Genomic DNA, 19233 nt, shown 5'->3' with positions numbered 1-19233 from the left:
GATAATCAAAACATTTTTTGAGTTCATACAAATTCAACTGACAGTTATAAGTTCAAGTGGTGATTGACATAAGCAGAATTACTGATAATGATAATATACTGATAATGATATATTGATGTATTATCTGAGTTCTCTGCTTTGATCTTAGTATTTTTTTTTTTTACTTACAGAAAATAATGCATGTCATAAAAACTTAATAGGGCAATGTGCTCTAGCTTAAGTTATAATGGAAGAGACTGTGTGGACCTCGGCTGTGCATTAACTTGTATAATCTTTTAAGCCTTTCTCACTAATACTGTATCTTTCTTTGGTTTAGTGGACTTCGTGCATTGGCTCTGCGTGGTCTCAATGGATGAACTAGAATCACTTCATCATCCTCGCATGTTCAGCTTGCAGAAGATTGTAGAAATCTCATATTACAACATGAACAGAATCCGGCTACAGTGGTCTAGGATCTGGCAAGTAATTGGAGATCATTTCAATAAGGTGAGCTTGGTACAAATGAAGTGAATAGTTTTTTTTTTTTGTGCTTGTTGTAGAATAACCATTGCTCAGTTTGTGTTTTAAGATGTTTTGTATTTATATTGGATTTCTCTTTTGTTTTATATTGGTACTTATTGTGTATTTTAGTGCCATTAATAAGAGTTGAATTAACCCATTTATGCCGAAGGTTGAAATTTTTGAGTTTGTGCATGAAATTCACATATGTTGTGTAGAAAAATATAAGGAACAAGAATTTGAAGAGAAAAAAATGTTATTACATTCCATTGTTGAGTTATGTGGCGTTCCAAAATTGGAACACTAGGCAAATCCATTTCTTACATTATACATAACATATGTTACTCCAACGTGACTGTCATTCCAATAATGGAACACAAGGCATAAATGGGTTAAGTCAAATGAACTACCTTTTAAAGATTACTGCAGTTAAGGACATTGCCTTAATTTAGTAGTAGTATTTATAACATGTATAGTTTAATAATTCTATTCTGGAAAAAGCAGGTTTTAGAGAGAATAGAAATATGACTATTGAATGTAAAAAAAATAGCTGAATTTTCAGTAGATTTAGCCGAAGTAAATTTCATGCCTTGGGGAAAAAACAGTACCGTTTATACTCGCATATAAGTCGAAAAATTTATGCCTATAAATTCATTCAAAAAAACAGGGTCGACTTATCCACGGGGTAACACAATTGTCCATAGAATTTGGGTAATGAATGACATTGTACACTCAACGCTTCACGGTGTTAAGTCACCATGGTCTTTGAAATAATTATAAGCCAGCAATACTATTGCTAATTAGCTAGTTTTTTTCTAATTTCATTAAATAATTCTTTAAACTGTGAAATACTTGAATTTGAGCATTAGCTTTTGCAGGTTTTGGATAACAAACATACCATTAGTTGCCACGTGCATCCAGATTTGGAATCAAAAGAACCAAGGCAACGTACGCGAAAAATGCGAAACATTGGAACCGCAATTCGTTGGAAGAAGCTTGAAGACCCCACATGCTCTGCATTATTAGCCTACGTATATTTAATTGCAGTTTATTAGTAAAATAGATCAATATATTAAGTTAAACTTCTTACCGGTACGATCATGAGTTCTGAAAAGAAAACAAGAGCATTGTGTCCCGCATCGTTCAAACTGAAAGGTATTCAGCATGCTGAGGAAACCAATAATTGTGTGGCTGGCAGAGAGTTTTGCGTTAGCAAAAATCTTGTAAGAGATTAGATAAAAAATAAGTCTCAAAATGGATACATTGTGACTCGTTCGAGCATTCAGATACGGGCAATTCAATTGGCAAAAGAAGGAAAGTATTTAACGATCAATGGTAAAACAGGGTCGACTTATCCACGGGGTAACACAATTGTCCACAGAATTTGGGTAATGACAAGCCTTTGTTGGAATTTCAAGCATCGGCTGGCTGGTGTACGCGGTTTATGAACAGATATGGGCTGTGCCTTCGTCAGCGAACAAAAATCGCGCAGAAGCTGCCGAAAGATCTAGAAGAAAAGTTCAGTTCTTTTCATAAATTTATTATCAAGCAAAGACAAAGGCATGACTTTGATCTCAGTAACATTGGTAACATGGATGAAACGCCAATGACATTTGATATGCTGGGGAATCGAACTGTAGCAGGTATTGGTGAGAAGACCGTACTTATTAAGACAACGGGCCATGAAAAAACCCATTTCACCGTTGTCCTCTCTTGCTTGGCAGATGGTACAAAGCTACGCCCAACGATAATATTCAAGAGGAAGTCGTTCCCAGGCATTACTGTTCGTATACACCCCAAAGGCTGGATGGATGAGGCTGGAACGAAATTGTGGCTTCAAGATGTGTGGGCTAGGCGATTAGGAGCAGGGCTAAGAAAACGCCCGTCACTTTTGGTGTGGGACATGTTCTGCGCTCATACATCAGAGGATATGAAGGATGAAGCCAGGAAAATGGCGACTACATTAGCTGTTATTCCCGGCGGATTGACATCGATGCTCCAACCATTAGATGTTTGTTTGAACAGGTCATTCAAGGACAGAGTACGCAGCATGTGGCAGCAGTGGATGTGTTCTGGAGAAGTAAAATTAACAAAAGGAGGGAATTTGATGAAACCAGACATTGATTTAGTAGCTAAATGGGTAAAGGAAGCTTGGGACTCAATTCCATCAGAAATTATCAAAAAGTCGTTCTTGAAATGCGGCATCAGTAATGCTATGGATGGATCAGAAGATGATGCCATCTATGAAGACATAGAATCAGCAGCAGATGATTCAACAGATGGCGACAGCGAAGAGGACGATGTTTATACTGACAATGTCACGGAAGAAGACTTTCACGTTTTATTCGGACATTCTGATGACGAAGAATCGGACTTTGAAGGATTTGAAGAAGACACTTAGGGCCACTTTATTATATGCGAGGGACTTGAATACGAATTTATTTGAAATATTCTAACTTTAAGTGAATAAATAAAAATGTTTTTGGAGTTTTAATTTTGGCTTTCTAAAATTCTTCCAAGATTAAAATGTTGAAAGTCTGGGCCCAGGTATATTGGGTATAATTATGAAATTCAAAGAATTTGATAGTTGTCAAGTTTTACCCTCGACTTATACGCGGGTCATGACAAATTTTGTAATTTTTGGCTTAAAAATACACTCGACTTATCTGAAAGATCGACTAATACGCAAGTATCTACGGTAAGTACTTTTGTTTTTAATTTGAATATCTCTTATATATATTTCTCTTCTGGTTCGTCTTGCTTCCACTTCAAAACCGGTCCCACCCACAGGCAGCCGACACTGCATTTCTCGATTCCTTTTCGTCCTCTTCTAAACCCTTCCCCACGCTGCCTGCAGCTACTCTTCAAAATTAGTCCCGTGCACACGCAGCTGACACGGCATTTCTCGATTCCTATTCGTCCTCTTCCAGACCCTTCCCCACACTGTCTGCGGCCTCCCATACACCTTGCTATTTTCATTATACTGCGACGGTTGTTTCCTAAGCCTTTGTAATAAAATGAACGACAGTATCTTCTCTTGTCGATGGGTTTTTGTACAATGTCATCTCTATTCCAGGATCCGGCAACTGCCTGTTCCTATCAGTGGGTTATTTCTTGACACAAACGATTGACGAAGGCAATGCACTCTCACTACAACATAGGGCAGTAGATTTCGTTGCATCACATTGGGACAGATTTGGAGACGTTCTTCCTGTTGTTCTTTCCAACGCAAATCGAGTTATCACAACAAATCAGGAGTACTATCAATACATGGCAACATCTGGAGTTTATGGTGGTGAAGCTGATATTCAAGCTCTTTCAGAGATTCTCCATGCTACCATTGTCTTTTACTTCAAACACAACCCCAACATCCCGCCTTGCATTTACAATTCTGGAATTACTCTCTTCATTTACCTTCTGTACTCAGGACAACAGGACAATGGCCACTATGAAGCCCTCCTACCGATTCCGATCATGACTCCACAGCAGCATATAATGTCTGATAACTCCAACACATCAGTCCTCAGTCATTGTTCTCCTCCACAAAACACTACGGTTTCATCTACTGGTACAACCTTCCTCTGCGACATTTGTAGTAAACCTTTCAAAACAAAACCCAGCCTTGCCAAACACAAAAAAATTCACTGCAATGACAAATTCTTTCAGTGTCACACTTGCACAAAATGGTTTACAACGCAAAACTATCTTCACAAACACACAGAAATTCTCTCTGCTGAAAAATGACCTGACTCCCACTCCAGTAACACATTCTTCCAATGCAATTCCTGCAACAAAACTTTTCAAACGTGAACCTCACTTGCTAAATACAAGAAAAGGCATTCTTCCTAACAACTATATGAGTGTCAGAAATGCAATAAGAAGTTCACTACACAGGATTGTCTGACTAAACACAACAAAACTCATTCACAATTCTTGCAATGCAACATCTGCAAAGCAACGTTTCCAAACCAACTCAGTCTCAGCAGACATACACACAATCCTCCTCCCGTTACCACAGGTACTTCTTCACCTAATTCCTGTCTTCCCGTCCAAGAGTACAACATTGGGACTCCAGACCAGCAGTGCAAACACTGTCATGCACTATACTGGCCTGCTGAGCATAATACATCCAACAAGTACTCGAGGTGCTGCCACAACAGTAAAGTAGCTTTACCACCTTTGCGGGAGCCACCTGTGTGTTTACAACAGCTTCTTACGCAGCAAACATCAGAAGCTAAAAATTATTGTGAACATATTCGAGAATACAACTCTTCTCTAGCGTTTGCTTCCATGAGTGCACAGATAACTCAACCTCCTGGCCACGGACCATACTGTTTTAAAATACACGGGCAAATTTATCACCAAATCTCTCCACTATACGCTAACACTTCTACCTCTCCAGGGTATGGACAGCTGTATGTGTTTGACACAGCGCAAGCTACTGAAGTACGCTTACAAAATAAAGCAAACTCTGCATGCAGCGAAAATTTACTTCTCCAGCTAGATTCCATGCCCAGAACCATCAACCCCTTCGCTAAATCATACAAACACATGCATGAAATCGCTCAGTCCAATCCAACAGCATCTGTACGAATGGTTTTCAAGGAAAACCCTAGGCAGGATTTACGACGATACAATGCCCTGACATGTCACACCGATGTTCCAGCGATTTTCGTCGGAGAAGATGGCGAACCGCCTGCCAAAAGGGACATTTGCATCTATCCCATAGGCAACTCCTGTAAACAGATTTCCACGCTCAATATGAATTGCGATCCTATGGTTTACCCACTTTTATTCCCTTACGGAGACATTGGCTGGCACAAAGATTTACAAGATGTTCCCGATAAAAGAACCGCCAAGTGAATAAGGCTTACTCAATGCCAATTTTACGTGTATAGATCAGCAATGTGGAATACATTTGTTATTTTGCACTCCAGTGGCAAGCTATTCCAACAGTACGTCGTAGATGCGCATGTTAAAACAGAGGGCGCATGTCTCAACTATCTCAGATTACATCAACAAGGTCTGCGCGTGGAACAATGCAAAGGACTATAAGACACACTGCAAGCAAACGCTGCAAATAACAACGTACGTGTAGACAAAATGATCATATTACTGTCCACATTTCCAGGAAGTCCAAGATACCTGCAACAAAAGTATCAAGATGCCATGGCCATAGTACGTAAATTCGGAAAGCCAGATTTATTTATCACTTTCACATGTAATCCTGCTTGGCCGGAGATTCTACATGCACTGTTGGATACCAAAAGACCAGAGCACAGACCTGATACCAGTCTTCAGCCACGGTCAGTTGTACATGGCTTTTTCTAGGGTTAGATCTTTCGACTCATTATCTGTCTTCTCCACCAAAACACCTATGCACAACTGCGTCTTTCAAGAAGTATTTATTTCTTCTTAATTTCCGAATTCCTTTCTCACCATTTTCCGTTCCTATTCTTACACCGCCGTATGCTATGGCGGGCGTCGGCTAGTAAATAATTATTACTCCTTCACTGTTTTACATTATGATATAAATTACTTGACTAAAGAAGTATCATTTAGTTTAAATTACAAATATAGCTGGGGGTAAACAGGAATAAATTTAATTTTAATAGAGTAGCTATTCTTCCTGTGTGAGGGATATGTTCCTAGGCATTATGTATTTTAAGACCACATCTTACGTTAGCTTAAAAGTACAACAAATTTTGCTTTGCCTGCAAGCTTTATTATGAATATTTATATCTTTAAATATACTGTACATAGTGAATTTATTTTATGAGAGAATGCACTAGACATCATATGTATGTATTTTATGTATATATATTTTTATTATTTAATTATTTCTTTTTGCATGCCTTGTTGAGGTCAAAACACAGGGGCACTCATTGTACAATGCCTTGGAACAATGTTCTGGTTGAGGGACTTCCTCGACGGACCAAAGGAGCAGGATTCCTTCTGGCAGTAGAATCTGAACCAGCAACCTCCCAGATACAAGCACAGATCCTTAGGCACAGAGCCTTCACTCTGCCCTAAAACTCGCACTGTTTTACAAATATCAGACTTAAAGCTATTACATATGAAGTGTTCTTTAGTGGGAAAAGAAAACGAGAAGGTTGTCCATGTTTTATTATAACCTTCTTTAATATATATTGTGGCAGACAACCAAGGACCTTGCCCCACCGGGACTCCTGGAGCAGGGAAGGACCGGGAGAGGGGCAATATCTCCTCTGGGCTCAAGAGGGCAGCCCTCCTGGATTTCATCAGTGGCCATGGATACGGAGCTGGAGAGCTCAACCCTGTGGGGTTTCAAGATGTGCTGTTCCAGGGGGCGCCTGGACAGTCCTAGAGCCCTGGCGGACAGCACTTCCGCCATACTAGGAAGTGCTGCCGAACCAGGAACTCATTACACCCGGAGTGCTTCCAGGTGCAAGGGCAGCACTTCCGCCACACTGGGAAGTGCTGCCGGAAGACCATCTCAGAGCACCTGGAGCACATCCAGGGCGTTATAAAAGGGGCCGCTTCACTCCATTCGAGGAGCCGGTTGTCGGGAGAAGGAAGATGGAGCTTATGAGAAGAGGAATGGAGGCAGTTGAAGAGAGGAAAAGAACTGAATAGTCGTGTGTGAGTTGGTGGAACCAGATTGTAAATAAACACTTGTGTTGTGGACATTGGTGTTTTGTCTATCTGTGTTCAAGGCAGGGACCCATCTTTAAAAATAATATGTGAAGTAGTCCGGCACAGCAGTGCAAGACGCACACGGTTTCAGCGCGGCGCAAAGTATGTGCGCTCCCGCAACACTCACGCACTTTGTGCGAGCGACTCAGTCCCTCTTGCTAATCGCCCTAGGCCCGTGAAAACACCGCCTCTCCCAATGGGAAAGAAGATGGCCAGGTGCGGCCTGAAGACAGCAGGCAACTCGAGGGTGCCCGTCGCCGAGGAAAGGACCAGCAGGCCCAAAGAAGCAGCCAGGCCATGAAAGCTACCACCAGAAGAAGGGTTTCCAGAGGTAGGTACAGAACCCCGGGAGGGATTGCCCGGGGGCACAAGGCGCGGTTTTCCGGGTGCCTACCTCGTAGGGGGAGACCATCCAGAGGCATTTGGCTGGCCGAAGGACGCCAATCCCGGAGCCGACGGCGGGACAAAGTCCAAGGAGGACGGGAGTCTGCTGTTGTAGAAAACATCTCGGTTAGTGAAGGAGTGCCTGGAGTCCCATCCCCTGGGGAGTGGCCTGAAGAAGCAGGTGGCGGCGAGGGGCCTGGATACACCTCGTGAGGCAGGTAAGGGGGTGGAGGATGTGTGCCACCCTCCTGCTATTAGTATAGTGGCTCATGGCCGGCAGGTAAGGGTGAGCGGAATGCAAGTCCCCTGTCGACTGATTTAAAGGTTGTGCTTGCGACTGTACAAGTGCTGGACTAGGTCCTTCAACCCGTCCGATCGTTTTTACAGATTATCCATGTCCTCGGAGAGGAGACCATCAAGAGGCTGGAGGAAAAAGCGGGTTCACCCCTGACAAAGGTGCAGGAGTGGTTGAGGAGGTGCGATGCTGGATTCTCCAGCCAGAGGGACGCAGCGGTACAGGTAAGTGGGACCTATACTGTAAATGAAAGAGGAGTGCTGAGCGAAGGGGTGCCAATATCATATCGTTCCAGTCACCGAGTAGCAACGCCTCCTACAGTGGATGCAATGCGGATGGCCGATCGTGCCGTGGGGGCAGATCCAACAGAGGTATGTGCGAGGAGCCGGCTAGTGAGTGCCGGTTGCCAAAGCTCACCACTCCACAGGCTGACGGCAACCTCGCTGCAGTCCACAGGGGCGCAGACGGCGCAGGGTCTCTCTTTATTCCATAAAGAGACCCATACTGTCAGGGCGCCCCAGAGTTAAAAAAGCAAGACTTGGAAAGAAAGGACCAGGTCTCCTGTCAAGGTGTAGTGTGGGCCAGTGTGCCCACCTGCAGGTGAGAGCCGCTCTCCGTGGGTGCGGAGAGAAGCCCCATGCCTGGCTGGGGACAAGGTGGAGCCGAAATAACTGTCCTGTTTCCATGTCCGGACAGCACATGGACATGGAGGGAAGAGCCAGTGCTTTAACTGCCAATACCAAGGTCACAAGTGGAGACGATGTTCGTACACGATTACGGAGGACGCCATGGGATGGCTTTGTGGCCGCGTCTCCCCGCCCTTGTCTGGTTTCTCTTTTTCAGGGTGGAACTGTGACCCGGGATATGCCAGCGCCCCAACCTGTCAAAGAACAGCCCTTGTGGGACGGGCCGATTCGCCCTATGGGTGCAAGGGCAGCACTTCTGCCACACTTGGAAGTGCTGCCGGAAGACCATCTCAGAGCACCTGGAGCACATCCGGGATGTTATAAAAGGGGCCACCTCACTCCATTCGAGGAGTCGGGAGGAGGAAGACGAAGTTTGCAAGGAGTGGAGGCGGCAAAAGAGAGGAAAAGGACTGAATAGTCGTGTGTGAGTTGATGGAACCAGTTTGTAAATATTGTAAATAAACGTGTGTTGTGGACATTGGTGTCGTGTCTGTCTGTGGCCGGGCTATCTGTTACAATATGTATATATATTGTGGTGGACGGCCGGAACGCCCCTTTGACACTGGGTCCAGGGGAGCAGCCATGGGATGCACACTACATCCCCCGGATCACGGGGTGGAGGGCTGGGACTTCAGGGCTCAGCCCTATTGGGCTTCGTGGTCACCACTAGGAGTAGCTGCATGTGGAAGTGCTTCATGTGATAGTGATAATTAACCTTATTCAGGCTGCACTTCCTGGTGTGGCTATAAGAAGAGCCTGCAGCCACTGCTCTAGGCACCAGAGTCAGGAGGAAGAGGACAAAGCTGACTGGGTGGAGTGGAGGAAGAAGAGTGTGTTTTTGGGTGTTTTTCTTTTGGTATGTTTTGGGGACTGTGTAAGGCCTGTGGGACACGAGGAAGACGTGCCCCATAGCTGAAGACAAAAATAAAAATTTTATGTTCATTTTTTATACGTGCCTCCGCTGTCAGTTTGTGTCGGGTCAAAGCCTATATAGCGCCTTTGTCACAATATACAGTACTGTGTAAAAGTTTTAGGCAGGTGTGAAAAAATGCTGTAAACAAAGAATGCTTTCAGAAATATAAATAATGATTGTTTATTGTTATCAATTTACAAAATGCAAAGCGAGCGAACAAAAGAAAAATCTAAATTAGATCAATATTTGGTGTTACTACCTTTTGCCTTCAAACCAGCATCAATTCTTATAGGCACACTTGCAGAAAGTCAGGGATTTTGTAGGATTCTACTCAGGTGTATGATCAACCAATTATACCAAACAGGTTCTAATGATCATCAATGTCACACGTAGGTTGAAACACAGTCATTAACTGAAACAGAAACAGCTGTGTAGGAGGCTTAAAACTGGGTGAGGAACAGCCAAACTCTGCTACCAAGGTGAGGTTGTGGAAGACGGTTTCATGTCATGACAAGATTGAGCACAGCAACAAGACACAAGGTAGTTATACTACATCAGCAAGGTCTCTCCCAGACAAAGATTTCAAAGCAGACTGGGGTTTCAAGATGTGCTGTTCGAGCTCTTTTGAAGAAGCACAAAGAAACAGGCACCGTTGAGGATCGTAGACGCAGTGGTCGGCCAAGGAAACTTAGTGCAGCAGATGAAAGACACATCAAGCTTATTACCCTTCGAAATTGGAAGATGTTCAGCAGTGCCATCAGCTCAGAACTGGCAGAAACCAGTGGGACCCAGGTACACCCATCTACTGTCCGGAGAAGTCTGGCCAGAAGTGGTCTTCGTGGAAACAAAGCCAAGCGACTCAAGCAGAAAGATGGCAGCAGGTGCTCTGGACTGATGAGTCAAAATTTGAAATATTTGACTGTAGCAGAAGGCAGTTTGTTCGTCAAAGGGCTGGAGAGCGGTACAATAATGAGTGTCTGCAGGCAACAGTGAAGCATGGTGGAGGTTCCTTGAATGTTTGGGGCTGCATTTCTGCAAATGGAGTTGGAGATTTGGTCAGGATTAATGCTGTTCTCAATGCTGAGAAATACAGGCAGATACTTACCCATCATGCAATACCATTAGGGAGGCGTATGATTGGCCCCAAATTTATTCTGCAGCAGGACAACGACCCCAAACATACAGCCAAAGTCATTAAGAACTATCTTCAGCGTAAAGAAGAACAAGAAGTCCTGGAAGTGATGGTATGGCCCCCACAGAGCCCTGATCTCAACATCATCGAGTGTGTCTGGCATTACATGAAGAGACAGAAGGATGTGAGGAAGCCTACATCCACAGAAGATCTGTGGTTAGTTCTCCAAGATATTTGGAACAACCTACCAGCCGAGTTCCTTCAAAAACTGTGTGCAAGTGTACCTAGAAGAATTGATGCTGTTTTGAAGGCAAAGGGTGGTCACACCAAATATTGATTTGATTTAGATTTCTCTTTTGTTCATTCGCTGCATTTTGTTGATTGATGAAAATAAATGATTAACACTTCCATTTTTGAAAGCATTCTTTGTTTACAGCATTTTTTCACACCTGCCTAAAACTTTTGCACAGTACTGTATATATATACAGTAAGGTTTCTAAACTCTTTTGGGATCGCCGTGTCTGTGGAAAGTAGCATATCAGTTGCTGGGGCATCCGCGGGTTCCCAGTGCTGTGGCAGCTTGCCGCAAAAATGAATCCGAAAAGATCATGGTTATGCTATGAGCACCTGCCATTAATGGGTGATCCAGGGTACTTTATAATTGCAGGGAACAGTATTACTTGGCCATTAACCTGGCTACAACCCAGCGAGATTGCTGTGTCTGTGTATAGGAGAGTGGTAGATCCCGCTACAATAAATAACCATGCTGTTCCCTGTTTCAAGCTGAATAAAGTTGGTTTTGCTAAAGTACTGAGACTCACCCTCATGTTTTGTGGTGCAAGACAGGGACTCACACATCACAATATATATATTTATATCAATTCATGTCATTTATTTATATCATGCGGACAACAAGACAGATTTCCATACTGGATTGGTCTAGCTCCGGGTTAACAACAACCGCCACCAGTACTGTTAGCCAACAGGGTGCTGGCGGAAATTAGGCTACTGTTGGCCGAAAAAGGAGAAGAAGAGCGGGGAGACGTGTCCAGAGGAAAGAGGAGAGGAAGAAGATAAAGAGAATGGAACTGAGGGTAGGAACATTGAATGTTGGCAGTATGACTGGTAAGGGGAGAGAGTTAGCCGATATGATGGAGAGAAGGAAGGTCGATATGTTGCGTGTGCAAGAGACTAGATGGAAGGGGAAGTAAGGCTAGGTGGATTCAAATTGTTCTATCATGGTGTGGAATGGAGGAGAAATGGGGTAGGAGTTATTCTGTAGGAACAGTATGTCAAGAGTGTTTTGGAAGTGAAAAGAGTGTCAGACAGAGTAATTATTATGAAGCTGGAAATTAGAGGTGTGATAATGAATGTTGTTGTGCATATGCCCTGCAACTTGGGTGTGTGATGGATGAGAAAGATAAGTTCTGGAGTGAGTTGGATGATGCGATGATCAGTGTACCCAAGGGACAGAAAGTGGTGATTGGAGTGGATTTCAATGGACATGTTGGTGAAGGGAACAGAGGAGATGAGGAGGTGATGGGTAGGTATGGTGTCAAGTAGAGGAATAAAGAAGGTCAGATGATAGTGGATTTTGAAAAAAGAATGGGCATGGCTGTGGTGAATATATATCCCCGAACCCGTTGGTGGACACCAGCGGTGAAGGATGCCGTCAAGCTGAAGAAGGAGTCCTACAGGACCCTTTTATCCTGTGGGACCCTGAAGGCAGCTGATAGGTACCGGCAGGCCAAGCGGAATGCGGCTTTGGTGGTTGCTGAGGCAAAAACTTGGGCGTGGGAGGAGTTTGGGGAGGCCATGGAGAACGACTTTCGGACGGCTTCGAGGAGATTCTGGTCCACCATCCGGCGTCTCAGGAAGGGGAAGCAGTGCAGTGTCAACACTGTATATGGTGGGGATGGTGCGCTGCTGACCTCGACTCGGGACGTTGTGGGTCGGTGAGGGGAGTACTTCGAAGACCTACTCAATCCCATTAACATGCCTTCCAATGAGGAAGCAGAGCCTGGGGACTCAGAGGTGGGCTCCCCCATCTCTGGGACTGAGGTCACCGAGGTGGTCAAAAAACTCCTTGGTGGCAGGGCCCCGGGGGTGGATGAGATACGCACGGAGTTCCTCAAGGCTCTGGATGTTGTAGGACTGTCTTGGTTGACACGCCTCTGCAACATCGCATGGACATCAGGGACAGTGCCTCTGGATTGGCAGACCGGGGTGGTGGTCCCCCTCTTTAAGAAGGGGGATCGGAGGGTGTGTTCCAACTACAGAGGGATCACACTCCTCAGCCTCCCTGGAAAAGTCTATTCGGGGGTCCTGGAGAGGAGGGTCCGTCGGATAGTTGAGCCTCGGATTCAGGAGGAACAGTGTGGTTTTCGTCCTGGTCGCGGAACAGTGGACCAGCTCTGTACCTTTAGCAGGGTCCTGGAGGGTGCATGGGAGTTTGCCCAACCAGTCTACATGTGTTTTGTGGACTTGGAAAAGGCATTCGACCGTGTCCCTCGGGGAATCCTGTGGGGGGTACTCCGAGAGTATGGGGTACCGGCCCCCTTGATAAGGGCTGTTCGGTCCCTGTACGATCGTTGCCAGAGCCTGGTCCGCATTGCCGGCAGTAAGTCGAACCAGTTTCCAGTGAGAGTTGGACTCCGCCAGGGCTGCCCTTTGTCACCGATTCTGTTCATAACTTTTATGGACAGAATTTCTAGGCACAGCCAGGGCGTTGAGGGGGTCTGGTTTGGTGGGCTCAGGATTGGGTCACTGCTTTTTGCAGATGATGTTGTCCTGTTTGCTTCATCAGGCCGTGATCTTCAGCTCTCTCTGGATCGGTTCGCAGCCGAGTGTGAAGCGGCTGGGATGAGAATCAGCACCTCCAAATCCGAGACCATGGTCCTCAGCCGGAAAAGGGTGGAGTGCCCTCTCAGGGTTGGTAGCGAGATCCTGCCCCAAGTGGAGGAGTTCAAGTATCTCGGGGTCTTGTTCACGAGTGAGGGAAGAATGGAGCGTGAGATCGACAGGCGGATTGGTGTGGCATCCGCAGTAATGCGGGCGTTGCATCGGTCTGTCGTGGTGAAAAAGGAGCTGAGCCACAAGGCGAAGCTCTCAGTTTACCAGTCGATCTATGTTCCTACCCTCACCTATGGTCATGAGCTATGGGTAGTGACCGAAAGAACGAGATCGCGAATACAAGTGGCTGAAATGAGTTTCCACTGCAGGGTGTCTGGGCTCTCCCTTAAAGATAGGGTGAGAAGCTCAGTCATCCGGGAGAGGCTCAGAGTAGAGCCGCTGCTCCTCCGCATCGAGAGGAGTCAGATGAGGTGGCTCGGGCATCTGATCAGGATGCCTCCTGGACGCCTCCCTAGTGAGGTGTTCCGGGCACGTCTAACCGGGAGGAGGCCCCGGGGAAGACCCAGGACATGTTGGAGGGACTATGTCTCTCGACTGGCCTGGGAACGCCTTGGGATTCTCCCGGAAGAGCTAGAAGAAGTGGCCGGGGAGAGGGAAGTCTGGGCATCTCTGCTCAAGCTGCTGCCCCCGCGACCCGACCTCGGATAAGCGGGAGACAATGGATGGATGGATGGATGGATGGATGGGAGGAACATAGGGTGATGTGCAAGGGTAGAGGAAGATGCACTCAGGTAAATTAAATCCTGTGCAGAAGAGTCAATCTGAAGGTGATTAAAGACTGCAAAGTGGTGGCAGGTGAAAGTGTAATTAGACAGCATAGGTTGGTAGTCTGTAGGATGATGTTGGAGATCAACAAGAAGAGGAGAGTGAGGGCAGAGTCAAGGATCAAATGGTGGAAGTTGAAAGAGGAAGACTGCAAGGTCGAGTTTAGGAAAGAGGTAAGACAGGTATTGGATGGCAGTGAAGAGTTACTAGACAGCTGGGCAACTACAGCAGAAGTAGTAAGGGTGACAGCAAGAAGGGTGCTTGGCTTGACATCTGGACAGAGGAAGGAGGAAAAGGAAACCTGGTGGTGGAATGGAGAAGTACAGGAGAGTATACAGAAGAAGAGGATGGCGAAGAGGAAGTGGGATAGTCAGGGAGATGTAGAAAGTAGACAAGAGTACAAGGAGATAAGGTGTAAGGTGAAGAGAGAGGTGGCGAAGGCTTAAGAAAAGGCGTACGATGAGTTGTATGAGAAGTTAGAGACTAAGGAGGGAGAAAGGACATGTACCGATTGGCTAGAAAGAGAGACCGAGCTGGGAAAGATGTGAAGCAGGTTAGGGTGATAAAGGATAAAGATGGAAACATACTCACAAGCGAGGAGGGTGTGTTGAGAAGATGGAAAGAGTACTTTCAGAGGCTGATAAATGAAGAGAATACGAGAGAGAGAAAGTTGGATAATGTGGAGATAGTGAATCAGGAAGTGCAAAGGATTAGCAAGGAGGAAGTAAGGACAGCTATGAAGAGAATGAATAATGGAAGGGCCGTTGGTCCAGATGACATACCTGTGGAAGCATGGAGATGTTTAGGAGAGATGGCAGTGGAGTTTTTAACCGGATTGTTTAATGGAATCTTGGAAAATGAGAGGATGCCTGAGGAGTGGAGAAGAAGTGTACAGGTGCTGATTTTTAAGAGTAAAGAGGATGTGCAGAGCTGTAGTAACTGCAGGGGGATTAAATTGATGAGCCATAGAATGAAGTTATGGGAAAGAGTAGTGGAAGTGTTGATGGAGAAATATAGAGAAGGCCAGAAGCAGTTGCATTGTGTCTTTGTGGACCTGGCGAAAGCATATGACAGGGTTCCCTGAGAGGAGTTGTCATTTTGTATGAGGAAGTCAGGAGTGTCAGAGAAGTATGTGAGAGTTGTACAGGATATGTATGAGGGAAGTGTGATAGTGGTGAGGTCTGCAGTAGGAGTGACTGATGCATTCAACGTGGAGGTGGAATTACATCATATATTGACTCTGAGCCCTTTTTTATTTGCAATGGTGATGGACAGGTTAACAGATGAGATTAGACAAGGGTCCCCTTGGACTATGATGTTTGCGGATAACATTGTGATCTGTAGTGAGAGCAGGGAGCAGGTTGAGGAGACCCTGGAGAAGTGAATATGATCTTGAGAGGAGAGGAATGAAGGTCAGTAGGAACAAGACAAAATACATATGTCTAAATGAGAGGGAGGTCAGTGGAATGGTGAGGATGCAGGGAGTAGAGTTGGCAAAGGTGGATGAGTTTAATTGCTTGGGATCAACAGTACAGAGTAACAGGGATTGTGGAAGAGAGGTGAAAAAGAGAGTGTAGGCAGGGTGGAATGGGTGGAGAAGTGTGTCAGGAGTAATTTGTGACAGACAGTTGTCAGCAAGAGTGAAAGGGAAGGTCTACAGGATGTTAGTGAGACTAGCTTTGTTATATGGGTTAGAGATGGTGTCACTGACCAGATAGCAGGAGACAGAGCTGGAGGTGGCAGAGTTAAAGATGCTAAGATTTGCATTGGGCATGACGAGGATGGACAGGACTAGAAATGAGTACATTAGAGGGTCGGCTCAGGTTGGACAGTTGGGACACAAAGACAGAGAGGCAAGATTGCATTGGTTTGGACATGTGCAGAGGAGAGATGCTGGGTATATTGGGAAAAGGATGTTAAAGGTAGAACTGCCAGGTAAGAGGAAAAGAGGAAGGCCCAAGAGGAGGTTTATGGATGTGGTGAGAGAGGTCATGAAGATAGTGGGCGTGACAGAGCAAGATGTAGAGGACAGGAAGATATAAAGCAAAATGATCTGCTGTGGCGACCCTTAACGGGAACAGCCAAGAGAAGAAGAAGAAGAAAGAATATACCAGCTGTGTAAGCCCGTGGTGTAAAATGCCCGGGGTCCTAGAAACTACTGAAATTGTCAGTAAAAAATTGAAATGTAGAGATGTCAGGTAATTGAAAGGAACTACTCTGAGCATCTCTGTCCTGGGAGGATTCGTTTTGCCAACGTACTCACATCACTTGTGCATTAGCGGCTGGAGGAAAAGTAAAAGGGATGCCGTTCTGCCGATGTTAGTGGCTAAGCTTTCTTCTGAGGTTTTGCTTTGCTGATGTGCTCTCCTCGCTTGTGTTATTAGCGGCTAAGCAAGTTCTCTGTTTCCTCGGAGGTGGAGCTGTTACCCCGACTCCACCTCTAACTTCCTGGCTTGACAGACAGACACGCACACACTTTCACGCGTAAACGTTTGTATATAAGATATATAGGGTGAGCTAAAATGAAGTACCACATTTCTCATAGTCATTGTGCGAGGTAGAGGCAGCTGAATGGGTTGGGGTGGGGGTCCTTTGATAGACTATCCCTTGTAGTTTTCAGTCGGAAAACATGGCTTGGTCCAGTGCACACCGTGCTTTTGCTGTTGAAGCGTTCTTCAAGTGCAAAGAATCCATCATCACTACACAATGCGCCTTCTGAATGCACTTCAGCATTCCTCCTAATGGTGATGACCCAAATCAGAAAACTATTTTTCAGTGGGTGGCTAAATTTAGATAGACAGGTTCAACATTGAACAGAAAATCTCCAGAACATCCTCGTACTGTATGAATGCCTGAAAACATCCAAGCTTTAAGGGTATCAATTTTGCAGTCTCTTAGACATTCAGCTTGCAAACATGGTCCTGCCTTAGGCATTTCCAACATGTCTTTATGGAGGATTTTGCATAAGGACCTTAATTTCTATCCATACAAAATGACGGTAGTGCAGGAACTCACTGAGAGAGACTGGGAGAGCCATAGAAAGTTGTGCGTGAACGTTCTGCAAACTGTGTGCCATCGTCATGTGCAGCAACGAGGCACATTTCCATTTGAATGGTTACGTAAATAAGCAAAACTTTTGCGATTGGGCTGAAACCAACCCTCATGAACTTCATCAAATACCCGTGCACAGTGAACATGTTACAGTTTGGTTTACCATTGCAGAATGTGGCATTGTGGGCCCTTACTTTTTTGAGGAGGAGGGAGGAACAGTTGCCATCACTTCAGAACATTACATTGAAATGCTAGAGAAGTTTTTGCGGCCCCAACTGGAAGAAATGGATATTGTGGATGCCTGGTTTCAGCAGGATGGAGCAATAGCTCATACGGTGCAGCGATCCATGCAAGTTTTGCGAGAGATGTTTCCGGGGAAGCTGATCTCCCTGTACGGCGATGTTGGGTGGCCTTCGCGATTGCCTGATTTTGCTCCATGTTATTTCTTCTTGTGAGGCTATCTCAAGTCAAAGCTATACACAACAACCTCAAAACCTTGAAGCCCTCAAGTTCTCTATTCACCACGAAATTTCCACTATTCCCCTTGAAATGACCGAGCGAGTCATGTAAGAGTTCAGAAGTCATCTTGAAGAGTGTATTGCTAATGATGACCACCACCTTGAAAACATCCCCTTTCTTGTGTTGTAATGAAATTTATTTTATGTTGTAGCGTTTTTGTAGAATAAGCGTTTGAAATCTGGTACTTCTTTTTGGCTCACTGTGTATATATATATATATATATATATATATATATATATATATATATATATATATACACATACACTATACTATTTATTTTATATTATATACTGTATATATATATATATATATATATATATATATATATATATATATATATATATATATATATATAAATATAAATATATTGTAGGGTTTGAAAAAGAAATTTTGCCTTGACCTTGTAGTGCCAGTTAATTTAAATGCTGGTTAATTAATGATCAGTTTACGAGTAATACCTTTTTTACCTTACCTCTTTGTTGTAAAGGATGGTCTCTGGCCCTTAGAGTTATATCAAGGTAAATGAGATACAATCTTTTAAGAAACAGAATATTACAATTTATTAATAAATGCAAAAATTATAGAAGTATAATAAATAAATATATTGACATATAAGACTAACCACAGACAGTCTCGACAGACAAACATATAACATATAGGCTGGCTGTTTACTGTATGATCCTTTGTTTGTGGTGCTCTGTGATTCCCTTAGCTTGTTTTCAGGTATTAGACCCTTTGCCATATGCAACATGGGGAAAATCATTACTCTTTCTAGCGCAAGAGTTTGGATACTAACGTTCCTATCTTGAAGTGATAGCTGCTTCTTAGCCTTTTGACTGGCTTTCTATTTAGCTTGGAGAACTGGATCTCAGCTCTCATGTTCACAAAGAAGAGTTTGTCAGATTTAGCTCTCCAAGGAAGAGCAGCTCATAACTTTTAACTTTTTAGAGACCAGGTTTCATAAGGTCATTTTGCATATTTTCCCCTTCCTGGGTGTATTCCAGAGAGAGCACCCTGAGAGAATCCCCGGAGAGTTCAGTGAGTGTCCATCAAACATCCTAGAGAGCTTCTTCAGGATGGTGCAAAGAATTTTAAGGGAATCTATAACTTCTCCTGATTGTATTAAAGTCACTTCCAGATACAAAATCAGTGTGTTCTACAAGATGAGTTATTCTATCCATGCTAGTTGTCATCCCTTGAATTATAGGTTTTTGTTCTTGCTTGAATTCATCTCGCACCTTCTGGCTGAAAAGGTCTGCAGAGGGGCCTCTGGAGAGAAGCTAGGTCATCTGTACCTTACACCTTTATTTTCAGATAAATTATAGGCTGATCTTGGCAAGAGCTGGAGTTCAATCACTGTAGTCTGGAATGCAACTGGGGGAAGCTAGGGGAATACAAGCTG

At 44.5% G+C, this 19233-nt stretch overlaps 1 protein-coding gene across 1 annotated transcript in view; it reads left to right on the top strand.

The window, feature by feature from the left end:
* LOC114658435 (brefeldin A-inhibited guanine nucleotide-exchange protein 2-like) overlaps window positions 1-19233 on the top strand; it is a 923594-nt gene that overhangs the window by 696685 nt on the left and 207676 nt on the right. Inside the window, exon 24 of the mRNA XM_051932465.1 lies at window positions 317-486. Coding sequence (XP_051788425.1) covers window positions 317-486 — 170 coding nt within the window. The remainder of the gene's footprint in view (window positions 1-316; window positions 487-19233) is intronic.

Source organism: Erpetoichthys calabaricus, chromosome 10 (assembly GCF_900747795.2).
Source record: "Erpetoichthys calabaricus chromosome 10, fErpCal1.3, whole genome shotgun sequence".
NCBI lineage: Eukaryota > Metazoa > Chordata > Cladistia > Polypteriformes > Polypteridae > Erpetoichthys > Erpetoichthys calabaricus.
The sequence above is the reverse complement of the archived record's forward strand: the minus strand, read 5'-3'. Positions and strand labels throughout refer to the sequence as shown.